This window comes from Gasterosteus aculeatus, chromosome 18 (assembly GCF_964276395.1).
Source record: "Gasterosteus aculeatus chromosome 18, fGasAcu3.hap1.1, whole genome shotgun sequence".
NCBI lineage: Eukaryota > Metazoa > Chordata > Actinopteri > Perciformes > Gasterosteidae > Gasterosteus > Gasterosteus aculeatus.
The window spans coordinates 3,928,537-3,951,505 of NC_135706.1; the positions used below are offsets into that span (position 1 = coordinate 3,928,537).

Here is a 22,969-nt window from a genome sequence, read left to right on the forward strand (position 1 = left end):
GATTTGCCCTTTCTGTGAGATAGGTGTGGAGGGAAACCTTCCCAGATTGCAATGAGGCAACAGTCTTATGGGCCTAGACCAGAATAAAAAAAATAATTATTTGACACTGTGCTCCACGATGTCTCCAGTGATGTTGTCTGTCTGTACTCATTACAGACTGATATGTTTGTAGTTAAAATGGAACATTTTCGACATTCGACTAAAAATGGAACATAAACTAAAGTAGTTGAAGTTGACAAGATGAACCAAAAAAACAATAGCTCATAAAGTGAACACAACATCAGGTATGCAAATAAGTAGAGATGAAAAAAAACTGCAAAGGACACCCAAAACTTCTATATAGATTGTATTATATTTCCAAAAATATATTTACAGTCTATTACAAAGGTTACAAAGCAAAAAGAATTGTCTATGTAACAAGAAATTGTCTAATTCAATGATCTTACAGTTCTGCTGTTGGGGAAAATACTTTTGACCAGTGGATATTCTCAATACTTTCATCACAAAAAAATAAATAATAAATTGAAATTTGTATTACTGTACAAGAAATTAAAAACGAAAAAAAAACAAAGTCAAAGTAAAGATGGTAATCCTATCAGCGGTCTTTGGTCCTAAATGAAAAAACTTTATGTACAACTAAAATCTTGATGGTTGACAATAATTACTCTGCAAGATAGAAAAATATAGTGCATTTTCAATGTATTCAGAGCTCTCTACTGAGTAATATGTGTAAAAAACAATATAAATAAAATGTACAAGTTTTACAATTAGTTCACATACAAAGATCCCCTCAAATCTAGTCTCCCTCTGACACAATCAACAGTGCTGCACTCTTTGGAATTATTCACCACATTGACCAAAGCGGTGAAACTAATTTCCAACTGCTGAACCACAAGATTTGAAAAATAACTTCATACTCTATCTGCTATTCCTGATTCCAACCTACATCCTGCAGTTTTTTTCTGTTTTACATTTTATATTTTTTTTGTGTGTTTTTTCTTCTTTTTTTGCTGAAATAGAGCCACAACTAAACTTTTCTCCTCCAGAGTTGAGCAACCTGAAGTTAAAAAATGTGGATAAAACAAGCTTAACAAAGTTCAAACCTCTGAATGACTTCTGGCGCTGAAGGTTGGGTGTTGAATTGATTGCATCCCTGGCCTTAATCTCAATTTGGCTCAAACTGCTGTTTCCACAGCACAGGAAAAAAATGAGGACAGAGGCATTCTACCCTGGGGTGTAAAGGGGCCTCCAGTGGCCCTGTCTTAAAACCCAAGCGTAGAGTGAGTGTGTCTGTTGGGGGTGCGGGGTGCGTGGGGGTGAGAGAGAGCGAGTTTTGTGCTGACTGAATGACTTCATGCCGGTATTCAATTCAAAGGTCTGGCCAAGGCCCAATTGCTGAGCTCTGCTGTACGGATAAAGGGCCCAATGTGTGTGACACAGAGAGGGAGGGGTAGAGCTCAGAGCCGGTCGGGGCTAATTCCTGGTGTCTCCTGACAAAGGTGAGTCCCGCAGTGGAAATGGATCCAACTCTATATCCACACTAAGCTGGATTATTCGGAAAACACAGTTTACGTGCAAAGTCAAAATGAAATCCACACCAGCTTTCTCAGGGAACTTTACGTTCACTTTGTAAAGGCAGTGAAGGTAAAGGTGGTAAAAGGTTCCATTGTCATCAAAAATGCTCCGAAAGGAGCAAAAGGAATCGCCAAACACTGAATTGTGATGATTAACCTTTCCCCAAAGCTCTAAACCTCTGACCTTAAGAGATTCGGATTTCGGTCCTGCAGACCAAGCAGTGGGACAACAGGTAAACAGGGCGTTTTGATGCCTTTAGGTCAGTGGGACAACAATGACAGCTAGATAAGCCTCCTGGTTTCTGTCATCACTCGAGTGTTTTCATATAGCCAAACTCAACATTAGAGCGTTCAAAGATGACTATTATCAGACAATGGATCGACTACAGCTACTTAGCAGCGGCTCATCAGTACTAATTTTTGAAAAATCCTACGCAACTATATGAATAATCATTTTTAAAAACGAATCAAGCGATAATGTAAATTACTAATTTAATGTGAATCTTTTTTGGATGTTTTGCTCCTATGCGATCTTATTGGATTTTGGAAAGTTATTTTAAGTTAAGGGTTAGGAAGAAGGTCAAATGGGCGTTGAGAAAAGATAAACCGTTTTTCATTGTTTTATAGATCAATAGATTAACTGGGAAAATATTTCATCATCATCAGATAATCAGCATTATTTTCCAATTCCAAATATGTCAGACAAAAGCAACAGGATGATGAGTGACCGTATGAAAGTTGGGGGGTTGGTTGTAGTGACGGTACTTATTGAGAACTCAAAAGGAACATGTAGGTGTCCTGGTAAAAGCCTTCAATACATTTAAAACACATAATCATCTTTGTCCATCTTCTACAACCACCATTCACCTGAGCCAGCGTTTGGCTGAAGGTCACCAGACATAATGAGGTCACCTGTTGCCCTGAAACCAGATGCTATCAGGATTCTGCGTGTCTGCTGTTGGAACATCACTTCTGACAACCCCCTAAAGTACATTTTGATGCTGGTAATGTTTTAATTCGACGTTTGAAGCTTGCCGACTCTTGCAGATGCGCAGGGCTATTTCGCTTGACGTTGGCTGTAGAAGGTTCTAAACTCTCCGCTTTGGGTCGATGAGGTCTGAGCGGCCCTCAGACAAAGGGGTATGATGGTAACATTCGTTTTAGGGTTGCCCCTTTATAGACTTCATTCAACTGTATCCAGACATGCTTGTCTTTGAAGTGTTTCCGTAAGTATCGGCTTATTCTCGATAACTGGGAGAATGAAGAAAGCTTGTATTGGTTTTACTTTTCGTCCGTGCTTTTTCTATGCATTCAATATGACAATAATTGAAAGAAATGACCGGATACACAGAAGTATCTCAGGCTACTGCAGCAGTAGAAGACATGGTTGTAATGGTTTTTCTCCATGGACACCACTCCTGTTTACGTGACAGCTGAATGAATGCATTTTCTTTTGAAAGAATGCTGCACTGAAAACATGGGAACGTTTTTTTTTTCTTTTTTGCATTTGAAGTGGAGACAGATGGCCTGGAATAGGTTGATTGGCTTTCAGCACATCATCTGCAAAGCCCCCTCATCTCTGTTCTCGTACAAAAGACGTATGGGAGAAAAGAGGAGCAATCTTAAGAGACACTTTAATGCATGTTCCGTTGCATCCACGACGCCTGTGAGGGATGGGTGGCGTGGATGCGTGAATAAATAAAGAAGCTGCATGGCATGTCTACAGATCTGTGGCCAGCGGCGGCGGGGGGTTTAATCGCACCATCTGCGTTTAGACTGGAGCTCCGTCGCTTGGTCCTGATTTCCAGAACCGAAGCCCCGAAGGGGCCCTTTTGATTTGTGGACAACGCCGTAGGTGTCGGAAGATGATGTCAGCCCGGCTAAGAGGCTACTTCTCTATGGTTTCGAATGGGGCCTCTTTCATCTCGCCAGGCACCCAATTCAACATTTCCGTGCCGTGTTTGATTTCCACCAAACGTTTTAGCATATCGTTTGCTACTTTGATGACTTGGCAAGGATGATTTTTTCCCGAGCACTTTTTCAAAATATTTTCCTGGTCAAAGAGGTACATTCCTTTCATTTGCGACGGTGACTGAGTTGTCTCAGCGCAGCACACACATGCAATAAAACCTAGCACCTTTAAAAAAAAAAAAAAAAACAACTCTTCAGGCAAGAACATTCTTTACCTGGTAATTATTGCTCTGTTTAGTCAGTCTCTTCACCGAACGTGTCACTCGTGGCAATAAATTGTGTTTGTGAGCTCCATTTCACCAGTTTAAATTTGCAGATAAAAAGACACTACAAAGGAGAAAAATAAAATAGTGAGCGTGTCCAGCCTTTGAATGAAGTGCCTAAAATAGTGGCAATACTTAATCTAACGCATCTTTTAAGGCAGTATTATGTCTACAAAGTTCTTGGATTCATTCCCATAAAAACTGTACTTGCAGCTTGACACTGTGCAGCAAAACAATGGAGGCTTCAGTTTGAATCAAATTTTTCAGCAGCGCTGCAGAAGCCTTCTCGATAACCATGTAACCGTTCTGCCTTTCCTGTAGTCAACACTAAGACTCTGATATAAAAGTCTTTTGATTTTGAAAAAACATCTCTCCTCCTCAGTGTTGCACCCTTCAGAAAAATCATAATAAACAAACCAAACAATTGAGAGATTGGAACCATGTTGAAAAAAAACTAAAAAAAAACTGCACAGAAAGGTTACTGTTTTCACTTCAACAGCACATGAAGGGAAACACGAGTCACTGCAAACAGTTCAAACAGTCCAGCAGCACAAAAAGTACCCTTTTAAATCTGCCCATAAAAACTTCCCTCTGCGATTGGATAAAAGAGAGTTTACCCTGTAGTCAAGTCCAAATAGAAGAGAAAGAGAGAAAACAAACAAAAACTGCCACGTGGGCCACCACAACCTGTCACTGTGGCAGACTAGTTAATAAACCAGTTAGAGAAATAATTGAAAGCACCGCAAGTAGACACATTTTTTTTGTTCTTTTGAAAGGTAATCCATTGCCTCGGTGTGGTCACTTAAGCCGTTCTTTAAATTAATGAAACAGAAGCGTCAAACTCTATTGGGCGATTTGATATATAGTAGAGTTCATAAGCGCTTCTAACAAAAAAACAAAAAGAAAGCAATGTCCAGGTAGTTTTTCTTTTTTTAGTTTTCCTTCTGCCCTTTTCCACTGTTTAGTGCCCCTTTGAAGAGTTGGACCACAATCCGTCACTGAGGAACAAAGGAATGGTTTCACTCCAGACACTGCCGGAAGAGTCTGACGAAACAGATGTCTGTTTACTTTGACTATTATCCCGCTTACGTCCCAGGCACTGCTCCAGATAAGTTCTGTTTTTGTTGTCCTTTAGGGTTTTGGGCCCGTCCGATGCCGTCCGTCACACCTGGATCCCCGTGCCGTGGAGGTGCAGCATCTGGGCTCTCATTGTCTGTATGCTGCTCATGATCTTTTTCTGATGGCCCACCAGCGTGATCCCCAAGCTCATCACGTCCCTGGGGAGACAAAATAAGACATCGTTCAATGCAATGGACCACGGTGATCACGGCCAAACAAGTTCCAGTTACAGCTTTAGCATGATTGTGAGTGAAAGGCACATACAAAAAAATATAAAAAACGCAGGAGGTATAATTCTCTGTGATCCATTTTTAACATCAATAGCAAGGACTATCTGAAGTTTGATCTTGGGAAGTATGTCTTGTTCATTTGAACCCTTAAGCATTGAATGGGTATGTAGAGACAAATATTGACATCTGATGGTCACTGGGAGTTTTGAGTAACAACTAAAGCGCAAGCAATAATCTGGGCTGACTCTCCGCAGCCGCTGTCAACTAGTAGGAATGCAATAAAAAAAAAAAAGGAGTTCAGACAAGTTTACAAGGCTTAAGATGAGGACACACACTGGATGGGAATGTTTGATAAGAACTGTGAAACATCATGCAACAACATAAAATGTGTGTTCCCGTTAACCACAGAGCATTTGGTCTGTTTTACATTGCTTTACATGAGATGAGATTTTGGATTGTTCGTGAAGTAAAACGTTGGTGCACGGTTGATGAGAGGCCCTCAACAAACTGTACCTCCATACTGCCATTATGGCTTAAAAAAATGTATTTTTAGTTTAAGCTATGATGAAATATAGCTTATACATTACATTGCAGGGCATTTAACTGACGCTTTTATCCAAAGCGACTTACATTACATTTGTAACCCATGGCTTTTACATTTTGCCCGGGGAGCAATTAGGGGTTAGGTGTCTTTCTCAGGGAGACTTCGACTTGGGAGATGGGGCAGCCAGGACTCGAACCACCCTCTGTACACCTGCGCCACGACGATATATGTACTCAGTATATCATATTCACTGCTGACAGTTACTTATTTAATATATTTGGAATTCTCAGAATGGTTACTTTTACTTTGAAGTCATTGTGATGTAAAGATTGATACTACTACTACTATTTATGGCGATCTTTAACTGAAACACAATTCCAATAAGTCAGAATTCACTGATTTTCATCAGTGACACCACAATAATCAAAACTCAATTGTTTAGGTCGGTTAGGATAGGGAGGAACAATGCCCTCTAAACCCCTAAAAGGTTTTTAATGTGAAACATCTGTTCATGTGTTTCATTAAGGGTATCAACGAAAAAAACGCTGGAAAACCTCGTTCGGATGTTAAAAATATATATATACAGAGTGTGTTTTCGATTGCTTTGTTGTCAAAGTGATGGAATTATTGATGTGGGAATGTACATTCCTTTGACTTTGTGAAGAAAGATAACTAGAAAGGACTTGAGCTTGCCTTTGCCGTCAAAGAGGCCTCCTGCTAAAAAATGTATAAGATATACAGTGTTCAATCATGGAAGAAATAAAGGATGGGTTATCTCCAAAGTTTGGTTAAATGAGGCCTGTAATTGAAGATTTATGATAACTTAGAAAAACTTTTTTTTTTTTGACCTTATTGGGTGGCAGCCCAATAAAACTCACTGGCCAAATGACGTAATGCAACAAAGTAGATTGTTCTACTCGTGTTGGGATGGGAGAGAAGAAGTGTAGGTGAGATCACCGTCTTAAGTGTGGCTGGTATTAATGTTCTCTACTGATGCTTAACCGCGTGAGGGCTTCATATCAACTTACTCGATTGACATCCTGGCCACAGATTCCAGGGAACTGTAGCCAGCCGCTGTGAAGTTGTCCCGGTATCGCTCCATCTTGATGGCTTCCAGCCACTCTCCCACTGAGCGGAAAGCGGTGAAGTCTGGTGTGCTCTGATCCAGCAGTGGACTAATTGGTCTGCGGGATGAGCACAGAATGATGTTTATGTCTCGCGTGAAAAGGGAAACGTTCCGCTGAAAACACAATCAAGCAGGCGACGAGACAGAGTGACGACCAAAGGCATCCAGCGGTGCAGCAAATTGCGAAAGGGAAAAATGATGGCTTCAATCAATACCTAAACTCACAAAGACATACAGTGTGGTAGTTTGCCTTGTAAAAATAGTTGTTGTTAATAACCTTTTCAATCCGATTACCGTCTCCATGTATAGTCTCAATAAAATAAAGCACTTTTTAACCAGCTGCAACTTCTCGATCTCGAATGGAATTAGCCGAATTAGATGAATTCTATAGGCACATGACAAACGTCAGAGAAAGGTCTGGAGTTCCCACTGCACTTTCAAAGAACCCAGAACTCATTACAGAGATTGATTTAAAAGGCCTCTTATTGACCATAAAGCCATGGAAGGTGCTTTGAGGTATCGATCCCCTGGGATTCATCTTTCATCTGCCAACTACAAAGGCTAAATCACCCGCTGGACACTTTAGATCATCCACTAATGCACTAAAGTAAAAGTCCAAATTCTTCATTGCATGAAGCCACATTAAAAAATTGGATGAATTGTTGTTGCTCTTTCCTTACCTTGTACATGTTCCCAATGGGGTTTTCAATGTGTTAGGGTTGCGGATCATCTTGTCAAGTATGCCGACTATCTGATCGAATTTAGGACGTTCGGCTCGGTCTTTCTGCCAGCAGTCGAGCATCAGCTGATGGAGGCCTGGTGGACAGTCCATTGGAGCTGGAAGACGGTAGCCTTCATCTATTGCCTTTATGACCTGGGAAATGCAAAATGAGTCATTGGTATAAGCTGTCAGTTTCTCTGTAAACCTGGCCCAAAACATTTCTGTGTCTTCCAAACCCCAGTAGCCTTTAGCACCTACCACATACTAACTCCAAACCCTGGTATCTATCCAAGCCAAAACAAAGGACGTGAGATCTAGCATGTCATGAATAAATTGACGTTCATTTTATAGTCATGTTAAAAAGGTTGTGCGATTCATTTAGACCATGCCTATTACTAAAATCAGATACAGACTCTCATTTACCAATCCTCATGAGACAACACATGCTTTTAGTTTATTTTAGTAGTGAAGCTCTCCTATTGCTGTACTTCGCCATAAAACAATTCAGTAAGTGCTGAACCTTGCGGCTAAGCTTTTATGAAACTCTTTATGTGGTAGCATTCTATTAAAACTGTCTTTATTTGGCTGACATTTTACATATAGCCTTCAAAAAGGTTACCTACCTAAAAGGTACCTTGAATGCAATGTACGTAAAAAAAAAGATAAATATGAACATTAATATATATATATATATATATATATATATATATATATATATATATATATATATATATATATGTTCATATTTATTTGTTGCGTAAATCTTTCCATATTTTCAGCAATTATTTCAGTCAGGGCTGCTGAGACGAGATTGACTCCAGGATGGAAAAAGGTGTCAAAACACTGAAACTGTTGAGAAAAATGCAAATAACGTTCTTTCCTGCAGCCCCCTGAGGATGTTTGCTGACATCTTGATGAAGTGCGAAAAATCCCTGACATTGATGTCTGGCAAGTAGCACCGCATACGGCTCTTTAACGCCCCGGCCATCTTGTTTAGCATTTCTAACATCTGATTGTTCCAAGCCTCTGCTTTGGAGCACCGGAGAATCTTAATCAGGTCTAGGCCTGGCGCTTTGGGTGCTAAACACCATGCAGCATTTAGGAATCCTGAGGACCGGCATAGACTCGCCATCTACCATCAATGAAAATGTGCCAAATGTCCGACAACAAGGGACAGCTTCGAGTGGTCCGGCACAGTTGGTATCGCTCAGTGGGAGTTGGCAGGAAGGCTTGCGACTGCGCTCAGAGAACTGCGGGTGAGTTAATCATTATAGCAATTTGTGGCATTTAAAAAAACAACAAAAAAAAAAAAACAGTTTTGGGACTATGCTTCCCGAGGGAGAAATGTCTGGGCAATGTCAGGAGTCAGCTTGTGGCACTTTAAAGATACAGTTTCTGATTCAATTACGGCACATAAAAGAACCCCCAATATAAGATGTTTCACAACAGTCAGGTTGGAGAAGATTTTAATTTTGTTTTTCGGTTTAAGAGCCGGATTGTTAGAGCTCCAATGTCTTGTTTTGATTGTGTTGTGCTTGACTGAGGTGTGACTTCATTAACTGTCTTTTATTTGAAAAAACACCTGAGATGTTTTAGGAGAGACATTCTCTCTTGCAGTAAGTGACTGTAAGTGACTTGCAGTAAGTGACAGGAGGTCTTTAGACGTATCATCAAGGGGTGTCAAAACACCTATAAAAGGAATAATTAAAGAAGTGCTATATAAACTTTTGCACTGCACTTCACAGAGGTATCCGCTCTCCTCCAGATTGGAAGAGAAAACATGAAGTCAAATCAATGCCTTTACATCCCAATGCCCGTGACAAATGCAATTCAGCCAGCAAAATACGCTGGAGTTGCTGCCTGTTTAATTAGTTCAACACTGCTACTCACAATGATTTCCCATTAACATAAGTCATTAGAAACTTTTAAGGACATTTGAATCAAAAGCCCCCTGCATGACAAGTTCTTTCAACTCCCGTTGTCAGGACTTCCTCTTTATGTGTGTCCCATCGCGTGGCTGTTTCTACTTCCAATGGATTCAGACTGCGTAATCATGACAACACTTCTTGAACTAATTAAGCGCAAGGTTACCGTCCCGGCCGGGCTGTTCTCGAGAGGGTCCCGCGAGACGAGTCTCCAGGCAGAACCAAAAAATGGGAGTTTGGTCCGTGATATTTATGTTTTAGTGGAATGACTTCATGAGAATTAATTAGGGCTGAATCATGGGAATATCCCTGCCCCGTTTCAGTAATAGTCAGTGAAAATAAAGGTTGTTCTCCCACACTGTCCTGATCATTTCTTTTCATGAGCAACACAGGATTTAGGGTTTAGAAACTCACAGTTAATGGAACGGCAAAAAGGCAAATTTTCTTCAGATCACTCTGCTTTTCTTGTTCTTTTTGTCTCTACAGTTAACTCTTTTGTTATGAGGTAGTCCATCAGCAGAATGACAAAGTAATTCAGTGGCTTCATACCAGGCAGTAACTTACATCTTGATTGGACATATCCCAGTAGGGCCGTTCCCCATAGGACATGACCTCCCACATGACAATGCCATAACTCCACACGTCGCTTGCAGAGGTGAATTTACGATACTGTATGGCTTCTGGAGCGGTCCACCGGACGGGTATTTTGCCGCCCTGTTCAGTAAAACGCAGGTCAGTGGCTGGAGTAAAGATCAAATGCATTATATCCTGCATCTTCCCCTAAAGACATCAATTAGAGAGAGTTTCAGAGTTACAAACATGGTCAAAAACACAAAACAAACAACAACTTCCCTAATAAACTGCCAGCAATTTCTAGTAAGGCATTCCTTTATAGGTTTTTTTTGGGCTTTAGTAATGCTTAGTTAACCATTTAGAGAGGCTTTATTGATTGATCATTAATAAGAACAACAATGTTGCAAAAAATTGGTGGGTTTGGTACAGTGCTGCAGGGCAACTAAAGTTTAGTTATTAAAGCATATGTACTATTAAAACTGCAGCGTAAGTGGATCATTGGAATGTATAAATCTCCTGACTCCTTAATAAATTGCAATTTCTTATTCATCTTCATTAGAAGGGCATCGACATGTGAAAAATGCCTTTACAGCCTCAGAAGACAGTTTGGCTTTTTTTTGTCAGCAGTAGTAACACATGCAACGATTTGATTCAGTACATAACACAACAGAAATAAGAAAACGCTAACAATGGAGAAGCTAGCCCCTGCCCGAGGAAAAAAAAAATCAATTAATTGAATGTCAATGGCCAGAATGACAATGCAATAATGTTCAACCACCCAATTTTTTTGATTTTTAATCACTTTTGTTTTGCTTGAGATTGGTCGTCCCCGAATAAATACAGTATTGTTCCATTTAAAAATGTGATGCTTAAAAAAAGCCCACAACCCATATGTTGCATTTGTAATAAACTCAGTTTACAAATGATCAGCGCAAGCAGACACATATTCCAACCCTCAATCTGTTCTTTTTAATAGCTTATTACTGATTTATAAAACGTCAGTTATTGAATCAATGAATTGAATGGGTAAATGGCGAGAGAGTTGCAAGTAGACATATCTTGTTTTGCAAATTAAAGTTCTGCTACTTGGGCGTGCACCAGTGCTCTATCTCTATGTACCGCCTGTGATTCGATTAGAGGATTCAGACAGGGTTCTGGCAGCAGAGACAGAGCAAGCGCTTTAATTGACTCACAGTTGTTGTGTAGACAGCCTCGGGATCGTCGTCGATCACCCTTGACAGGCCGAAGTCAGACACTTTACACACAAGATTGCTGTTGACAAGGATGTTTCGGGCAGCTAGATCTCGGTGGACGTATCCCATGTCGGAGAGGTATCTCATTCCCGCCGCGATGCCCCGCAGCATCCCCACCAGCTGGATGACAGTAAACTGACCATCATGTTTCTGCGCGGGAACACAGAAGAAGAGAAAACAATAAAAACACTGGGCAGGTCAGTCGTCTCCGGTCGCTGACCATGCAGGAAATGTAGGTCACTGCACTGCAGCAGCTCCAGAACAAGATTTATGATATTCACACGACGCACACATCTTGCTGCACACCGCCGGCTCTCTGGGACGCTCTCCAGCAGACGCAAGAGGAAAAGTTACAAGAGACGCTCACGCACTTCCCAAGGTGACACTCACCCTGAGGAACCCGTCTAATGAGCCGTTCTCCATGTACTCGATGACGATCATCACGGGCTTTCCTGATGAACAGAAGAGACGGAAAATAAAGGAGACGATCAATGGTAGAAGGATTGTTTTGTTTGCTCACAAAATGCTTCACAATAAACAACGATGCCGGAACTGTTCCAGAGTTATTTTTAGCCTTGTGTATTAGCTTTTAATTAAAAGTTACCATCTGCTCCTGTTTTATTACAGTTTCTAAATGAGAAAATGTTAAACAAGGACTGTGGCTAATCCAATCAGATCTAATATCACTCTGACTAGAACGCTTTTACGTCCCAAAGCTAAATATGCTTTGATGAAACTGATTGAGCAGCATTTTTAAGGGCAGAAACCCCAAGTGAATAGGGTAATACTTCTAATTAACAAATATCACCGTGAAACTTCACAAGCTCATCACTAACATTCGCTAAACAATTCATGTTCTGAAATTGCATGTTTAAAGAGAAATATTATACAATTTCCCAATAAATATTATACTATTTCCCAATAAATATTTGCTATATATATATATATCACACACACACACACATTTCCATCACAGGAATCACAGGACTTGACGTATTAGATTCAAAGGGGTTTTCACAGACAGGATTTGGGATATTTCTAGAGTAGACCACATTAATCTGAAAATACATCTGCAATACAATTATCCAATTTGTTTTTAGGGATACAATGCTACAGATCAGGCAGTGAATGATACAAAACTCTTGTGTAAAAACCTTCAGAATACAGACAGAAATTAGACTGGAAGGTTTGGTGAAGTGCAACCAAAGTGGAGATTGCAGAATATAAAAATAAATGAATTGTTCATGTCAGACAATATTTCGCGGACCGGTCGAGAAGGTCCGACAGGGGGGGGTGTAGTAGTCGTTGCGGGCGGAACGACCGACGGGGGGGTGGGGGGGTAGTAGTAGTCGCACGCTCTGTGTTCGCTGGTCGGCGAAACTGCCATGCACGGTAAAAGGACAAGAAAAACGGTGCCGCGTGGGGAATATGTCAGAGGAACGAGCGCACATAATTAGGAGAAAATCCGGTCAATTTTCGAAATAAAACATTTTTCAGAAAAAAATTATATATAAGCTTTCTGTGGTGCGGCCCGGTACCAATAGGCCCACGGACCGGTACCGGTCCGCGGCCCGGTGGTTGGGGACCACTGAACTAGATAACAAAAAAAAAGAAAAAAATTATTTAGAAGTTGCTAACTTGAAATGTATATTTATGAAATGAAATGTATATTTAAATACGCCAATTTTGCATTATCAAATTGATCAAGATCAGATTTTAGTAGAATAGTCAACGCAGAAAAATAAACACCTGAATGTGTACTTTGGATATTTTCTTTCCCATAATCTGAAAGAAGACACCTTTCGGGAAGCGAAAAAGCCTTAAAAATCCCCCAAATCCCCAAATTGACAAGTCCATGAAAAGGAATGTTTTCATATTTTCACTGTGATTACCTCTCGTCACGACTCCCTCCAGATGAACCACGTTGGGATGGTCGAACTGGCCCATGATGCTGGCCTCGCACAAGAAGTCCCGCCTCTGCTTCTCCGTGTAGCCCACTTTCAGCGTCTTAATGGCCACCGACACGTCCCGCTTCCCGGGCAGCTTGAGCCGGCCGCTGCACACCTCCCCGAACTCTCCTGTGGTGGGACAAGGCCGTTAGTGAGTGAGTTGTGTGTGGGAACAAAGCCTTTCACAATGACACATTTATTAGTTCTTTTTGAGAAAAAGCAGCTGTGCAGCGGTGGAATACAAATTGGTATTGCAACATCTTGTTCTACTCGGGGGAGTGTGACCAAGACCTATAATAAGACACACTAGCTATGCAGAGATACCGTCATTGACCGCATCTCTAACAAAACTCCATGTGGCAGCATTTTCTCAGCCGTGGAAAAGATCTCGAGGACTGCCTCCCCCACACGATAATTGCAGTGAACTTTTTTTTACCCCCCTTTTCGCAGTGGCACCATCAATATACAATGCATAAAGCTGAGCCAAAGTGTAAATATCTGGCTGTCAGAGTGATGTATGAGAGCACCGAGTGACTAAACAGCGCGGGCCGAGAGGAATCGGGATGGCGCTCACCTGCTCCGATAACCCGCTCAATTTTGATGCAGGAGGCGTCCAGCTCCTTGGCAAACTGATGGACGGCCCTGTTGGGGTCCTCGTAGGTCTCAGGGTCAATGTAGGTTTTGGTGCCTGGAAATTTAACTGTAGAAAGGTAAGAGGATTACTGTTATGAATAAATATGCACGCTACGCACCGGCGGGCACTTGACAGGGAAACGGTTACAAAGACTAGTGAGTCAGAGGGAATTACTGAGCAGCGAGCGGTGTGAAAAAATAGAGGAAAAAAGAAAAAGGGTTTCCATGTGAGAAAATCCATCACAAATGGAAAGATTTGAGTAACCCCGTAACCGGAGACTACCCCGCCAAAGAATAATGTGGTTATGCCGGTTCATCATGCTGGGTTGTTTATTGACACGTGACGTCTTTGTCCAGATGAGTGAGGTTGTTTACAAAGTAGTATGTACTAATTAGAACTATTGCTTAGCCATCTTTCATATGTTCAAGGGCACCTATCATTAAAAAAAAACACACTTTCTTCAGTGATCCATTAATTTATCCAATTTGAGCTTCCAAAATACTTTTTCTGACATGATTTGAACGTCCAGATCCAAAAAGGACCAAATTACTGTGAGCAGCTTGAATATGGTTCAACTATTTGAGTTCAGTCCCCTGAAGTCTCATTGAAAGAGAAGTTCAGTCTGGGCCACGGTAGAAAATTGCATCGCTCCAGTGTTTTTATCCCCCTGTAGCACCGGAATGAGAAGAGTTCATGAAGTGATGGTGAAAGCACTTTTTAACCAATAAGGAAAACAAACAAGGTTAGAGTCGGGCTAGATATGGGATGGAAGGGGGGGGGGGGGGGGTACTCTTTTAACAAATTAACAGCACATTGCAGTATTATGCACTATTAAGCAAACATGTCCACTCACGGGATTTTAAATTCCACCGGTAACAACACGACCTGTCGACTTTAAAATTTAATGAGCAAAGTGCAAAACCGCACGCTCATCCGGATCAAGAGACTCTCAACTCGCCGAAGCGATGCCGCCAATCCCAACGCCGCAAACACGGAATAAACGCATGGTGCCCTGGCGAGGAGGGGACTCCCTCCACTTGCTCCCATAATTGCTTAGTCGGTCCGAGATATCAGCGGAGATGACTTCTGGCGCTGCACGGCGGACAAATTGGGCCAACATGTTGGATTTGCCGTATCTGGCTTCTGTCGCCGTCGCTTGTCATTCGATATTGCTCGGCGGATGGCTCCATTAGGGCCAGACGCCGGTGTTTGGGTCCGTGTGTCTCTCACAGTTGTTTTCTTTCCCTCTACCCGAGCTGAGGTGGATCTGTCAGGTACTTAGCGTCGGCCGACTCGGACTCGCCGGCGCTGCCTCCCACTTTAGCAGTACGCACCGTGGCACCCCCTGACCCTTTTTGTTTCCAAATCAGCAGTTTGCCTACAGCCATGGATCATTACAACTCCACTTGGGGAAGCAGTCTGCAGCTGCATCTCCGGGGGCATCATTAGGGATAGAAGGGGCCTGGAAGGAACCCCTTCGGCTGAGCAAACAGTGCTCCAGAAGCTCTGGTTGCTCGCCAGGGGTGAAAGTAGATGGAAGTTCCTGAGTACTAACACTCCAACCTTTATCACTTCGTACTGCCATCCCCCCACTCTCAGCTTACTGCATCCTTTAACACACACACATTCGTTGTTTTCTGGGTGGCGCAGAAACAATTACTAATACTTCAAATGGTAAAAGTGCCACAGAATGAATCGTCAACTGAGGCCAAACTAAGTAAATCACGTTCTCTAAATAATTCCAGCTAACTTCATCTTCAACCTGCCCTGACCTGCTGTTGGTGTTGTTGGAAATAAGCTTGTAAAGCATCACAACTTATTTTCTATCCGACAGCTGCAGCACAAGCTAACAGGAGGCTAACTGTAGCGTTTTGGAGAAGCAGCACAAACAGATTAAAAAACCTGCAGACACAAAACAAGACGACGCTGAAACTATTCAGAACAAAACTTGAGTGACACTCGCGTTGCTCTTTCCCGAAGTAGAGAAGTTGTTCGTCAGAGACTGACATGTTAATGAGCTTGAAGTCGTAACAAAATATAATCTAAGAAAAGAGGGGTTGTGTTTGATTGCTTCAACAATATTTTTGCTTATTGTGATCTTTTCCCAGTCAGGAATTCGTTTTTGTCAATACATTTCGACAGCACATCAATGCAGAGCAAATTTTCGTGATAGGGTACACAATGATAATGTACAAACCAACGAACCGAGCTGTAAACATAACCTCCTTGGCCGGGGTCACTAGTTGTGTGTTGTTGGCAGCTGTGTCTTCTTGTCGAAATGCGGTTGTGTCGTGTTGTTACACCATGTCCTTGGGTTTGGGAGGCAAGCTGCTGTCCCTTGAGGGACAGAGGTTCCCTTTGCCTCTGTCCCTCACTACAACCACCTGAGTTATGGCACCCTTTTCTTTTTCTTTTTTTACGAGAACACCCCCCCCCCCCCTCCACGAGGTCAACCTCTCCTCCCTGACAGGTGCCCCTTTCGCTCATTTGTAGTTCCCCAACGCCTTCATCTCCACTGACTGAGTCCTGCCAACCAGTGGCAGATGTTCGCCAGATTGTTACCCGGCTCTGACCCGAATCAAATCAAACGCACATGCCTGTGGGGGCTAATGCTATTTTTGTTGACGTCTTTTTTTAAAAGCACCCCTTTCTGTTAGGCATGCAGTAATTGAGATACACCTGTCTACGTGTGTGTGTGTGTGTGTGTGTGTGTGTGTGTGTGTGTGTGTGTACAAGATAACTCAGACACTCACATTGGAAGTAGAGCTCCTCGTCCCCCTCCTGATCTGCTTTGCTGTACCCGCAGTGCCTGCACAGGAAAGGGGGAGGTGGGGAAGGGAAGGGTTGGTGGGTGGGTGGGTGGGAGGAGTGCAGAATCAACTGACTGTGCAGAGCAAACAAATGCCCTAAATCAAAAGAATTTTAAAGCGGAGTATCATATTAATGCATATTGAACATGGCATGCGCTGTTGAGGACAGTTCAACACGTCTTGTAATATCCATTTTTGCGATATTAACGTGTTGAAGGTTCCCTCGAGCAGGTGTTTTGCGGCACAAAGTTGGTCTCTGAGCATGACCGGGGGCAAAAAAGAAAAAAAATAGGTGGACCACATCTGAAAAGGTGGAATGAGCTGCAAGTGCTGGACATGCACTTATTGTTGATGCATTGACACATGTGCAGCATTGTATCCACTGCTCATTCTGTTCGACCAGAACTCTCATTTACAGGCTGATTTCACTGTACGTGGAGCTATTTTTATTTTGGTGGTTTAGTGAGTGGTCCTTGATTGAACATGTTGTTGAGAAAAGATCTTGGTTGCAGGTTACAGTTGTGACCGTCACCAATGGAATGATATGGAAATTATGTGCTGGAGAAAAATCATATATATATATTATATTATATGTGTATATATTTTTTTGGTTCCTGGAGAGATTCACACAACGGTTGTTGAATGACGGGCTCAGATGTGCATTAAACTCCCAACTTTGACTCACTGGTAGATAAGACCAGCAACTACATTGGAAAAACGTTAACAAAATATTAACAAAATAATATGCACATCGAACTTAAAAGGCAGGGTTTGTGGTTTCTAATCTGGACCATAGTATTGTATCCACGTAAGAAGTGGGTACAGTCATTTTTTTATTTGGTCAGTAATTGAGGGAGAATGCTGCAGATGGCAGCGGCTAAATGGGCTGCAATGTATTTCCACTTAGTTTTGTAAAACGATGGTTGCATTGTATTTTGTATGGTCTGAATTGGCCACCTTTGAGCCCATTTTGGCAATTATGCAGCTTTCAGGTCAGACGTATGGATCTTTATCTTCAAGGCTGATTCTAAAGAACTGCATTAAATGAAAGTTCTGACGAGGGGCCGTTGGTGCAGATGAGTGTGTGTGTGACGGAATGATAAAGACCCTCCGGATCTCACACACACACATGCAGAGCCAAAGCTCGCTTTTGCTCTGGAGGACTTGTCTCATAATGGCTCTTAAAAAAAAAAAAAAGAATCTCAAAAAGGGCTTAAAGAGGTGAGGATGTAAAAAAAAAAAAAAAAAAAAGAAGCATCACAGTTCATTAGCACAGCATGCCACAAGATGATGGGTGCGTACGTGAGCGTGCGTGTGCATGTGTGCGCGCATGTGAGGCAACAACCGCGGGAGGGCGCGGAGGCCCGTGATTGGAGAGAGAGGGCTAATTTAACAAGCGCAGACTCACAGGAGCGGAGAGTCAATGGGGCCCGCGAGAGCGTACCTTCTCCCGATGATGAAGCCGAACACCATGAACACCAGGATGATGGTCCCCGCCACGGCCACCACCGCTATGATGATGACGGGGTTCTGCTCGCTGGAGACGATCGCCGCTGACGGGACGGACACACACGGAAAAAAAAAAAAGAACACAAAAGGAAAAAAAGACGTTCAGTGAGAATTTGGGCACATCGAACCACCACAAACGGTGGGATATAACTTCGCCCGACAGGAGGTGCAGAGGATGAGGAGGAAGACGAGGAGGTGGGGGGGGGGTCTGCTTCTATTTTTGAGTCGTCCTCACACTTCACTGTTTCAGAAAGTGGGCTTAATAGACCCAGACGGCGGCGGCGATGCCCTTCATCTCAAACAAAGACACATTCAGGTTGGATTGTTTCCACGTGTGTGTGGGTGTGCGTGTGAGAGAGGTGGGTTTCCAAGTGGATCTACTTGGTAAGAAAGATTTTCTTTGTTTGCTATTGTTGTGGCCTGTTTGAGGAGGAAAGCAACAACATTTGATCAGTTAATCCGAGCCTTGATGGCACACTGATTTAATGTTATATACTTTTTTTGGGGGGGGGCTGTCATTTTGCAAGCTTCCACTCTGCGCTGGTCAAGGACACTCTGACCGGACTGCAAAACGTCTAACCTTGTCCTATGGACACGCTCTGCATGCGGCGCTACTAATCATGCAGGAGTTTGTGGATGTAGGGAAGGGGATGCACGGTGGTCTTCAGAACCAATGAATTAATGAAACTCAAATTCTCCCCCCCCCCACTTCCGAGAAACAAAAACTAGTGAGAGCGTTTCCACAACATGCTGATTCCCCTGTTGTGACATAGCACATGCACCGTGCCTGGGATTTGAATCAATCGTTGTCTCATACCTCATGTGAATCCGCTTCTCTACGGTGGATCATAATGCCAGACATTATGATCCTGAACAGCTCGGAGCAGCAACCCTCACCTACACTCACCGATAACACGCTGCGACACCCGGTGCAGAGCTAATGCAGCTGATTAGATTCAAACAAGGTTTATCCTCATGACGCCACGATGGCTCGTCCTTGCACTCAATGATTTTTCACATGACGTGTCGTCAGCACAAAGTCAAATGCAATTTCTGTTATTTCCCCGGGCTATTCTTAGCGGGGTTGGATACACAATGGGTTGCACTCGAATTTGGAGTCGAGAGTTTGAAAACCATGATAAATATATATATATATACACAAATAACATAATATAGGGTCAGACCGTAGAGGTGAAACACTGTCAAATGAAGCATAATTGAATGCACAAGTGAATCGAAAAAAGTGCGTGGTGGAGCTTTGAATGCTACCTGTGGCCTCCTCCTTGGTGGTTATCTCGAGTCTGGGGCCGTATGTACCGTAGCCTGCCTCTGTGAAGGCCCTGATCTGAAACACGTAGGCTGTGCTGGGCTTCAGGTTGTTCACTGTGGCTGATGTGGACTTGGACCTCACTGTGGAGTAGACCCGGTCTTTCTGATCCTGAAAGAGAAGCAAACCAGTTTTCATGAGAAATAGTATTTTATTTAATCACTTCTTCTTTGCCTTTTCTTTTGATCGCTGGACAGCATTAAGCAAACTGCTCAGATGTTTCAAATTAAAAAGATTTGAGGGGCAAAATCCCACTCCATCACGGCAGACTTTTAAGGTGACACATCGCATCAAATTGATTTGAAAAACAGCTCAAATCAAAGCAAATGGAACTGGAAATACTCAATACAAAATTCAAACGGTGCTGGGAACATTTGCCTGATACTGAATGAACCATATTTATTAAACTAACTTAAGTTTAAAATATATATATTTTTTATATATATAAAAAAAAAAAATTATATATATTATACACACACATATATACACACACAAATACATATATATATATATAAATATATAATATAACATTTATATCTCCATTCACTTTTTGCAAAGGGGCTTTTGTATTAGATTTTACAGAAACAAATTCATTTTTTTTACGTGAGCATATCTTATTTTCACTAGTTATCATCTTCACGGGGGTCCGATTGGTCAATGCTTTAAGCGGGGCTGCCATCTGAGCTCTGCCGCACTCCTAGCCTTTGATTTGACGTCCTTTCCCCCTCGAAGGGTGAGTTTTTCCTGTGCCGATGTGAGGGTTGCGGGACAGAGGATGTTGCATGTGTACAGACGGTAAAGCCCTCGGAGGACAAATTTCTGATTCGCGATTTTGGGCTATACAAAATAAATTTCATTGATTTTTCTCTGGGTTAAACCCGCTCCATTAAACCGTTGCTGTAATGTGTTCGGACTTGAAACGCAGTGACGGTAAAAGCTACGAGGAAGGAGAAAAGAGATAACAGCGACAGATTACTAATTCTGGCAGTGCGGCGGCCGCGGCCTGTGGGTGCTGGTGCGTCGGGGGGGCGGGACGACTGTAAAGGAGTGCGGCCTGATTAAAATCTTCTGAGCATCTTCATCCATTATTGCAATTACGAGACAAAGGACGCACTTGCGGGAGTCTGGTGAATTCCACTCGCAGTGGCATCGCGGATAGAATACAAAATGGAGAGTCTGCAGAAGTGAAGAGATGGTGCCTACTGTGGAACTCACCTTTTCGTAGTATTTGATTTCGTACTCTGTGATGACGCCGTTGGGCTGCCGGGGCTCCTGCCAGGAGAGCTGGATGCTGCGCTGCTGCACCTTCTCCTTGATGACCTCGCTGACCTGCGACGGAGCTGTTTGGACAAGAGCAGATCGATGAGCCGGGAGATGAAAACCAACTCTGCTAACATTCACAGCGACTAGCTTTTTAATGTGTTGCAGCCACTGGTGAAGAGGTGAGAATATGAAATTGTCATTATGTCTTGGATGTATTTCAACATCCAGCGGGAACAAAGCAGACGCCTGCTCTCCTCGACGACGGATCTGTTGAGACATCCTGTCAGAGGGAGAACGGTTACCTTCACCCTCTTCACACCGATTGTCTCCGGCTCTTTGCGTGACTCATTTGAAATGTCTGGTTGAATGTCTGGTTGCCTGGATTAACTGCTGGGGCATTTACATTTGCTCAATAGACCACACGCAGACACCCACACAGAGTTCCATCTTTTAGTTGTCAAGGTGAATGATAGTAACAACCTGAGCTGTAATTTAAAGGAGACGTTAGGCACATTTTCAGGTTCGTGCTTGATTCTGCTTGAATATGTTTACTTGATTTAATGTAAAAAAAAAAAAAACACTTTGTCTAAAATGTTCTGTGTTGGCATTCTCTTTAAATATTTACAGACCACGTTAAAATACAGAGAATTGCACGGCTTTATTATTTATTCATTCAGTGGATACTTGTATGTACATGTTTACACATGTAGAAAGGAGGGGCTGTTGTTGTGTGGGAACCACAGCATCAGTACGCCGCACAAAGCCATTTCATAAGCTTTAGCTAAGCTAAACATATATTTTTCAAGCGCCATCCGAAGGTAAAGTGTAGACCTTTTGTTTTCAGTGAAAAGATTAGTCTAAATTTTCAAGCGCAAACTTCTTCCTGGAAAGTTAATAGAAGCAGTTAAACTTGTCTGAAGACGTTTATTTCCGTGCGTCAGCACAGCGACTAGTTCTGAGCTCCTGGTTCCACCAGCATCACCTTTACTGCCTTGATCATAATAACCATCATTTCCACAGCACTTGTCTTAAAGACCGCAGTGAGAGAAAAATAGGCTTTTTGGCTTACTGAACCTCATCCCAAGGAGATGATTCTTGAAGAAAAAAAAAAAGAGTAATCTGCACTTTTAACAGCCTCAAAATCCATCCTGTAAACACACTGTGAAACCGTCATGAGTCACGCTGCTCTAGGGGGCAAAAACATATTAATTATCGCGTCTTAGCGAGTTTGAAAAGGCGTCCTGGGGAATACGCGAACCCCGAAGTAGAAGCCGCTTGTCAGTTGCTGTTCTTTGATTTCAGTTTTCCCGGGTCTCTCACGAACTGAAGACGTGCTTTTCACATGAAAGAGGAGCTCGTGAATGACGGAATTACACCAAAGGAGGATGTGAATTCGGTTGATTTTGGAGCAATCTGCAATTGATGAAACAGAAGAAGCTCATGTTTCTTCACTGGCATATGTATATTAACAGATCTTCCGCTTGTACAGTCTTAACCATGACGCTGACAACATCCACATCAGACAGGAGCCAACGCTCTTGTACCATGCCCAGTGACCCGGCACTCTAATGCAGCTTGACCCTAGATTGTTCTACGATGACCCTGCCACTAATGACTGCGGCTGGATTAAAACCTCATTAGGCCTCATCGGCATTCCTGACAGCCACGCAAACGACAACGTTCACCCAAGACCTTGTCAAAAAAAACAACAAAAAAAAAAAGAAACTTCTGTTGTGACATGTTCCTTAATAATCCACCCAAAACACGGGAACAAAGCATCCTTTCTCGGCGCAGGGCAGACGGACAAAGGGGCCGATTGAGTTTTCCCTCGCCGAGTCACAACAAGCAGTTAGTGCAGCTTAACCTCATCCAATTTGGCCGCTCTCTCAGTCCCCCATCCACATGGTGTCCTTGATATATGGACCTCTCCTAAAATGTTTTTTTTTTGCGGTTTGTGGGAACTAAAGGATTCTTCTTGTCTGTTAACTGCATTCATTTGACATTTGTCTTCATTCCCTGCAGACATTTTTTTTCATTCTTCTTAACACAGTAAAATGTTGGACTAAAGCAGTCGTTAAATGTTGATGCGTACTGACCCAATGGTCTGTTTAATGCAACATTAACAGGAATCAAATGATTGATTACATCACAATTCAATTTAAAGTTTACACAACAAAG

General features: G+C 42.5%; 1 protein-coding gene across 8 annotated transcripts in view; it reads right to left on the reverse strand.

Moving 5' to 3' along the window:
• Positions 1 to 333: 333 nt before the first annotated feature.
• Positions 334 to 22,969, reverse strand: part of epha7 (eph receptor A7) — a 75,650-nt gene continuing 53,014 nt past the window's right edge. The window contains exons 6-17 of one of the 8 annotated variants that reach the window (XM_078093991.1): positions 20,744 to 20,868; positions 19,471 to 19,639; positions 18,137 to 18,245; positions 16,636 to 16,691; positions 13,823 to 13,936; positions 13,192 to 13,377; positions 11,690 to 11,751; positions 11,240 to 11,449; positions 10,038 to 10,187; positions 7,508 to 7,701; positions 6,730 to 6,885; positions 334 to 5,085 (exon numbers count right to left, since the gene is read on the reverse strand). In XM_078093991.1, the coding sequence (XP_077950117.1) occupies positions 4,971 to 5,085; positions 6,730 to 6,885; positions 7,508 to 7,701; positions 10,038 to 10,187; positions 11,240 to 11,449; positions 11,690 to 11,751; positions 13,192 to 13,377; positions 13,823 to 13,936; positions 16,636 to 16,691; positions 18,137 to 18,245; positions 19,471 to 19,639; positions 20,744 to 20,868 (1,646 nt within the window). In that variant the 3' untranslated portion in view covers positions 334 to 4,970. Of the gene's footprint in view, positions 5,086 to 6,729; positions 6,886 to 7,507; positions 7,702 to 10,037; positions 10,254 to 11,239; positions 11,450 to 11,689; positions 11,752 to 13,191; positions 13,378 to 13,822; positions 13,949 to 16,635; positions 16,692 to 18,100; positions 18,246 to 19,470; positions 19,640 to 20,743; positions 20,869 to 22,969 lie in introns of all 8 variants that reach the window. The other 7 variants (XM_078093987.1, XM_078093990.1, XM_078093986.1 and 4 more) reach the window with 7 other exon arrangements.